The following is an 8,248-nucleotide window of genomic DNA, read 5'->3' as shown; positions in this document are numbered from 1 at the left end:
TCTCTTTCATTTATGACTCCAGACATTGTTAGTAAGGTCATATAATGAACATTGGAGAGCTATTTCAGCTAATTCATGTACAGGTCCAGCTAGCTGGATGAAAGCGAGGAATAGTACTATTTTCCCCACCACATTTCCTCAATAACTATTGAGAATGTATTAAGCATTTGTTCAAATCTGAGGAGAGGATGCTGCTTCAATTGACTAATGAAATAAATAATGTAATATCTAATTCTATAATTAATTATATACTCTTTATTTCATAACTTAGCAAAAACAAACAATGGGATTATTTTAAAGACTTTTCTCATCACGTTTATCTAGCGCACCTAATTCACCATATTATATTAATAATAACACTATATATCAATAATATGTTACAGTTGTGGAAATGTACTGATGTAAAGATTCGGGACATGTCTTCTTAGCGAGTGTATGGATGTGCAGTTTGTTAGCATCTTTCTTTGATGAGTGTCTATCTGTGCCTTACTAGAACACTATTGTAGAATTAAAACACCTTATTAATGTAATTACATATTATTATTTGTGATAATTACCTCCAATTTCCAAAGAATTTTATTGAAAGTTGGTTGTCTGTTAAAAGTAATTTAGTCCTTACCCTTTCATCTCAGTAATTGTCGACGTAATGACATGGTATCTTTATACATTGTGATATAATATAATCCATATATTATAGAAACAATATTATTTTAGGTGTTATAAAATGATTTATTAAACTAACTTCAAGTGCTTCTGTTAGTATCAGGATTAGCATCAGATCAATAATATTTCCTTCTTTCTTGTTTGGTTTAGCACTAGCTTCCTGTCCTGTAATTGATAAGGAGATACAGAATTCATAGCAACATTTACTGACCCTGTAGTCTTTTTGATAGGATTCTCATCATTAGAGGGAAGTGAATGAGGGTATCCATTGTTTAGTGAGACCTCTCACAAGTACAGTAGCTATCTACCAAGCATTATGCTTCTCTCTATAATGAATTATAAATTGTCTATATACATTGTAACCATACTGAGGGAAATCCTTTCATTAACTGATAAAACATTCTGAACTCTTTCACTAATTGACCAGTAGCCCCTTCAATTAGTGTATGATGATGGTAATTCCACATACACACAATAGAGTTATATTACCAACCAATGTTCATGAATACTGCTACCTAAAACTCTGCTGATCTGAGCATACTCTGATGTCATCATAAGTAAAACTATAAATCCAGTTACTATACACATATTAATAAATATGATAACCTGTCAAACCTGGTCTTACCAGTATGTTGTCCAATGTTCTACTATACCATATTCAGGAGCAAGACTCACTGATAATGGTCGGCTGTATTGACCTAGTTTGAGTCCTTCACATTCTAATGTAGTCACTAGACACTATGACAATATCCAGTATATATATATTGTAATAGAGAGACTTATATTACCTCACTATATATAATGTGTTTCTCTAGTCTGCTAGTCCCCCCCCTAACTATAACAGTTTAAATATCTGACTAACTGGACATTGAGTTACGGGAGAGATAGCAGGAGATTAGTACAGACGAGTGTTCTGGTGTTAGAGATACTGATGAACCCCCCACCTCGTTTACGAGACTCCTTGTTACTCTTCTTCTGTGGAACTAAAGGTAATTATGAAACACATAATGTTATATAATATGTGTCTTACTTTGATGTGTGGGTGTATATTGCCATCGTTGATCATCATATTGTATACATATATAACAACACAATAAACAAATGTCCCATATCATTGACTTACGAGTTAGTTTAGCTAACTCTGACCACACCAACATCTAACAGACAAACAGATAAACATGGAAATAAATTATGAATAATTTACATACCTAACTTTATCATTTGTAGTCTCAGCAACAGTTTAGCAATAGTCTCTTTATAATGTTGTATTTTAGTACTCTTGTTAGCTAGCTCTTTCAATGTCATTTCTATTATAATAATGTAGGTATAATTATATTATTATTATTTATTATTATTATTATATATTATCATTAATTATTATTAATACCTTCTACAGTTTGTGATGAGTTGTCAGTAAATGAAGTAATTAATAAATTAGAGAATTCTCTATCAGTTAGTAAGTCCCCTACTGATATTAGTAGAGGTCTTCCACCCACACAAGATGATTTGATCTATAATAGATAAGATATACTGATATGAGTTTAATCTAATAGTACTTGTTCAATCAGTTGTGTTGCTTTATCAAGACAGTTCTCTGGTTCTTGATATAACTGATTTCTAACTTGAGACAATGTTTAAACCAATGTAACTGATCAGTATGCATTCCTTATAGTCCAGTATCTGTGCCTATATAAGTATCATTAATTTATGCTCTAATTATAGGGGTTACCTCACTTGTTGAATATGATATAAAGCTGCACTCATATTATCTTGATCAGCAGTTATTTTAGCAAGTTTCAAAATGTACATTCAATCTCAGACCATATAACAAACTATATATTAATGTAATAGACCACACCCAATTAATAAAAATCTACCTGTTGATTTTGTTCTAGACTTTTACTGACAGAGGTCAAAAGGTCGTAAAGACCATGTCGTAATGAAGGTTGTAGCAGAGGTAGTGAAATATTCCATAATGTCACACATACAAACTACAATATATTATATTGGTCACAATATAGATTGTTTACCTCAACGAGTGGTAAACAATCCTTCTCGAACACATGTCATGAGAACATCCTCACAACTAATGATAGCATCTTGTCTTATCTATTATAATATATTATGTTAATGATGTAAGTCAATAATAACCTGTATATCAGTTTGGGTATAATTTTAAATTTGTTGTAATCAATTGAGCATTCAGTAAATGTTTCCTCAGAGACAATTCTAGCTCCTAATATAATTAGTAATAAATTATATAATGAAACTATTGAAATACCTCATCTCTTTCATTTACTGACTCCAGACATTGTTTAGTAAGTTCATATAATGAACATTGGAGAGCTATTTCAGTAATTCTATTAGTACAGGTCCAGCTAGATCTGATGAAAGAAGAGGAATAGTACTCTTTTTCCCACCACATTCTCCCTCAATAACTAATTGATATATTTTATAAGCATTTGTTCAATATCTGAGAGAGGATGCTGCTTCAATTGACTAATGAGAAATTTAAATAATGTAATATCATAATTATTATAATTAATATATTACCTCTTTATTTTCCATAACTTAGCAAAAACAAACAATTGTGGATTAGTTTTAAAGACTTTCTCCATCACTTTTATATCTATAGCACCTAATTCAACCTATCATTATATTAATACTAACAATATTATATCATATAATATGTACCAGTTGTTTGAATGTACTGATGTAAAGATTAGGGACATGTTTCTTAGAGAGTTGTAATGCTGATGTTGCAGTTTTGTTAGCATCTTCTCTTTGATGAGTGTCTATCTGTGCCTTTACTAGAACACTATTGTAGAATAAAAAACACATTATTAATATATTAATTTATCTCACAGCAATAAAGTTAGTCTCCATTTAAAATCAGTCTCTTTTATATCTTCTAAACTCTTTACTACAAGTGTTAATGTGTTAATGAAGTGATGATAATATCCAGGTTGTTGAAATGGTCGTAATATTCTCCATAATATAATAGATATATTGTAAACTAGAAAATAATAACTAAAACAACAACATTTAATTATAATAATAAATATATCCGTTACCATGGTGATTTCTTGGCTAAATTGAGTGCTTTAGTAAATGATCTGAGACAGTCTTGTAATTTGTCCTAATATATTAGTAAATTATATATATAATGATAGGGTCTTCTTACTTCTTGACTCAAATCTTGAGGTGCAATGACTAGTCCTCGACAAATATAAGCTCTTATCAGAAATTGGTTTTGTAGGTGGACTTAGAGATAAATATAATTCATAGAATCATTAGCTATCTCTTTATGACCATCCTGTGTGTTGTTGAGTTAAAACAATAGAAAGAGAAGGGAATAGTATTACCTGGTGAGCTTTTTCAGCAAATAGCACTAAATGAGAGAGGTTGCTATCACCTTTTTTGTCGGGAGAAAAGTATCCTTTCAAGGAAGAAAACTGATCATAAATTGACTGCATCCCCGAGGACATTTTTAATCTTTCAGTTTCTTAGTTACCATGACAACATGAGCAATGAATAATGTTAGTAACTTATTATTAATTAATTAATTTTTATTTCTTTTTCTTCAATTCTCTCAGTTTTCATATCAGCTTGTTGTTCTTGTAACCAACTCTCTATCTGTTTGACTCTCTCTTTCTTTCAGTGTCCCTTAATTAAAACAATAATTAAGATCATTAATTGTTACAGAAATCTACCTTGCTAATTGTTCATGTAATTTCTCTCTAGCTAAAAACTTATTGTCTTTACGAATCTCACGAACAGCTCCCTAATTACTGACATCAATTAAGTCATTATCTATTGTTGTACCTTCATTTCACGTTTATATTTATGTTTCAATTTCATTCTTTCAGCTAACGTTTTATTATGAGCTTTTTTCTTTCCTGGTTGATAACTAGCCACACCCACATTCATAACTAACACTATATCAACTCACTTTTCTTCAAATTTGGTTCAAAAATACAATAGATTGGGGTTTGCGTCTAAGCAGCTGTAAAATTGGTTTAGGCTGAGACACACCCTCTCTGTACAGATTGTATCACAATATCTACTAGTCCCTACATATTTGATAACAATATATCATATATTACATTACTTACCAGTATAACCTGATTTACTGGTTGTAATCTATATAATAATATAATAAATGTAAACAATATATTATTGTTAGTATTACTTTGTACACATTTCAAGTATTGGGGTAAATATAACATCATATGATGGAGAGTTCTGCCAATATTCTGTTAATGTGTGTATTAATTGAAGAGTTAGAGCCAGTATGGACAATCTATCACATGACAATCATATGACATCATTATCTGTTACCATAGTAACTTACTTGGTATGATTAGATGAGGGATCTGTACAAGTTAACAATTGAATGAAACTAAACTAAACTAAAAATTGTTGTCATGGCAACAAATACAAACTTTAATAGAGGTTCATTGTCTTGAAGTGTGAGACAAGTATGCAATGAGAGAACAGATCTTGTTTTAGTAGTAAAAGGAGGATAACCCTGAACTAATTACACATTAATGACGAATATAATTCAATGTTATACTTACCAGATTGTGGTAAGAAACAATTTAAGACACTAGTTAAATAACATATTAGTTGTGGTACCATATTTCTTAGACAATACTATATACTATAATACAAGTATTATACTATGTAGATAAAATATCTATGTACTCTGTTAATAATTTACATAGACACAGACCAGTACATAGTCCTGACATATTACTGACAATACGAGACTGAGAGAGAATTTAATACAATATAATTATGTTATATTACTTGAGTTAAAGCTAGTGACATCAAATAGAGACAAGGTGTACTGATAGTATGAGAGTAGTCTGAAGTAGGAAATATTACAGATACTAACTTGAACAACAATAACTATATACAAGAGAATATTTTATTATAATAAATAATTAATATGGTAATTGACATACTTCAGACAATTGAGGAAATAAAGGAGAAGATTTCTTTAATTTTTGATATCTTTTTAAAAGCATTATTAACACAAAATTTAAAACATTCCATTGTGTGTTGAGGATTAATTTGAGCTAATTTAAAGAAGGGTCTAAGAGAAAATAATAATAGTTTAATTATAGGGTTACTTTATTAATTGATCAAGAACATGTACATAGTTTGATGAAGACAATAGTCCAATAATACTGGAAGAAAAGACTACAAAAATAATAATCTATATAATATAATTATATATATGTAATATAATAATGAGTATAATATAATATAATAATACATATAATAGAAAATAACTCACTTCCATTAATGACTTGTTAGTAACAGAGAGGCTTGGATGATGACAAGTATAGATACATTCTAATATAGTACGACATTGTTCTGGACTCCTGGAATTATTATATAATTAATAATAATAATATTAAAATCTTGTTATTAACCTATTGTGAGTTAAGGACATTAGTTCTTTTACACTAGCTGGTACAGCTAAAAAGTGAATTATATAATTAATTTCAATAATTATTAATTTCCAGTTAGTTACTTTCAGCGTAAATGGTATCTCATTATTAACTGAAGTGATTTCAGGAACATCCCTCTTCCTCCTCCTCTGCCCCCTTTCGTTATCTAAAGGCAATTAAAATTATAAATATCCTAATTATTAAGACTAACCATCAGACTCCAGATCTGAGGCATAACATTCAACATTGTGTTCCTCATCCTTTTCATTTCCTGATTGTTCTTCATCATTGTCTTCATTTCCTGATTGTTCTTCATCATTGTCTTCATTTCCTGATTGTTCTTCATTATCTTCTGTTTCTGATTGTTCCTCATTATTTTGTTCATTTCCTGATTGTTCTCCTTCATTTTGATCTTCAGATGTTTCTGCTCTATCAGGTAACAAATTAATTGTTTTCATTAGATACCATTAATTGTCCATCATGATACTGGATCATAACACGACTGTCTTTAGGTTTTACTCTAGTTCTGTAATATATTGTTATAATGTACAACATTTTAACAAACTTACTTGATGTCATCATCAGCACTGATATGATGAGAAGTAAATGATACTTTACTCTTCATACGGTCTTGTCTCTCAGCTTCTAATCTCTCCAAACGTTCCTTTTCTTTCTTTAGCTAGATCCTGTTCTGATTTCAAGGTTCTGAAGGCTAAATATATTACTATAACATTAATATACTCTTTATATAACACATACTTGACCACGAGGTTCTCTAGCTAGCTCAATAATATATTGATCATAATCATCACAAGATGACTTGTCCTCTGTTCTCTAATAACATGTCCTCAAACAGTTTTTTATACAACTTAACTTACTGATGACTTGGTCATTAATGTTTGTATATCCTTCCACTGTGCATCAACATCTTCTAGTAACTCTTCAATTTTCTCTCTCTCCACTTGTCTCTCATACTAGTTACCACAATATATAACTAATTCAGATTAATAATACAAACCTTATGTAACTTGGATTTTTTTAGCTACTTCAGTCATTATCTCTTGACGTGTTTCTCTTTGTTTATATACATACAATATAGTACTTTGCATTCAATATATTTACCTTTCTTTCATTCTCTTCTAGATTTGAAGATCTCTTCTTGTGTAAAAATCCACCAAAATGATCTTCAGTATCATCAACTATACAATGTAATGGTGAATGGTCTAAAATATCATATTGTCCTTTACCTTCAGTGTTGTTATCGTCATCACTGGACAGTACAATGTCATCAAAGTACTCCATCTTACCAAGTGACTGACCATAATGGGTTAAACTCTTCTTCATCATCTTCTAAATTATATATACTAGTCCGTTCATGGCGTCTCTGTTCAGTAGCTTCTACTTAATTAATTATTATTATTAATGATATACCTTTTTTCAAGTAAATAACGTTGCATCAGTCGTTCTTCTTCAGGAAGATCTTCATCTTCACCAAATCGTTTGTCAATGAATTGGTTAGTTTTCTGTTTTTTGTTTATATTCTTTTAATAATGTCTTCTTCCTCTGAATCATTTAATAAATATTACTATTATATCCAGAAGACCTGATACTTACTTTTCTCTATTGCATGTGATCTTGACACACCAGGTAAACCTCTTTCTCCTTTTTCTCTTCTTTGACCTAACACGTCATGTTTCTTACGATTAACTCGAACTTCAAATGGATTTTGATCAATTGAGCTCTTTCTCTTCCGAGCAACTACAGACTGAGAGAGTCTACTCTTCTTACCCATCTCCACGTGGTGGCGCCTACGTTAAAGTGGGAGTGACTTACGTACGCCACACTTTATTAACCAAAAATTAATTCTGAAACGGACTCCTTTTATTAACTACAACCACTAAATTGCAAAAACCAACAACCACACTAAAAGTAACTCTTGAGCAAAGCATCAGGTATTGCCTGCACTAAATTGCAAAATTGCTATAAAGTTGCTATTAAAATGTTGGAGTCATCGCAACACTTCTGAGCACAAACAATTACTTTACTTAAGTAACAAGGACTTTCAGAATATATAATAATATTACTATTTTGTAGTACTAAATAAATTAGTTATATACAATCTA

At 30.4% G+C, this 8,248-nt stretch overlaps 1 protein-coding gene across 1 annotated transcript; it reads right to left on the bottom strand.

Moving 5' to 3' along the window:
* Positions 1 to 6,331: 6,331 nt before the first annotated feature.
* LOC121366459 (cation channel sperm-associated protein 2-like) lies at positions 6,332 to 7,917 on the bottom strand. The gene is made up of 3 exons (XM_041490907.1): positions 7,740 to 7,917; positions 7,228 to 7,324; positions 6,332 to 6,554 (listed from the first exon to the last, which is right to left on the bottom strand). Exons 1-3 carry the CDS (start codon positions 7,915 to 7,917, stop codon positions 6,332 to 6,334), a joined length of 498 nt encoding a protein of 165 aa, XP_041346841.1.
* Between the last annotated feature and the right edge of the window lie 331 nt (positions 7,918 to 8,248).

The sequence above is a fragment of the Gigantopelta aegis genome, unplaced genomic scaffold (assembly GCF_016097555.1).
Source record: "Gigantopelta aegis isolate Gae_Host unplaced genomic scaffold, Gae_host_genome ctg5806_pilon_pilon, whole genome shotgun sequence".
NCBI lineage: Eukaryota > Metazoa > Mollusca > Gastropoda > Neomphalida > Peltospiridae > Gigantopelta > Gigantopelta aegis.
This window is presented reverse-complemented; position numbering and strand designations above follow the sequence as displayed.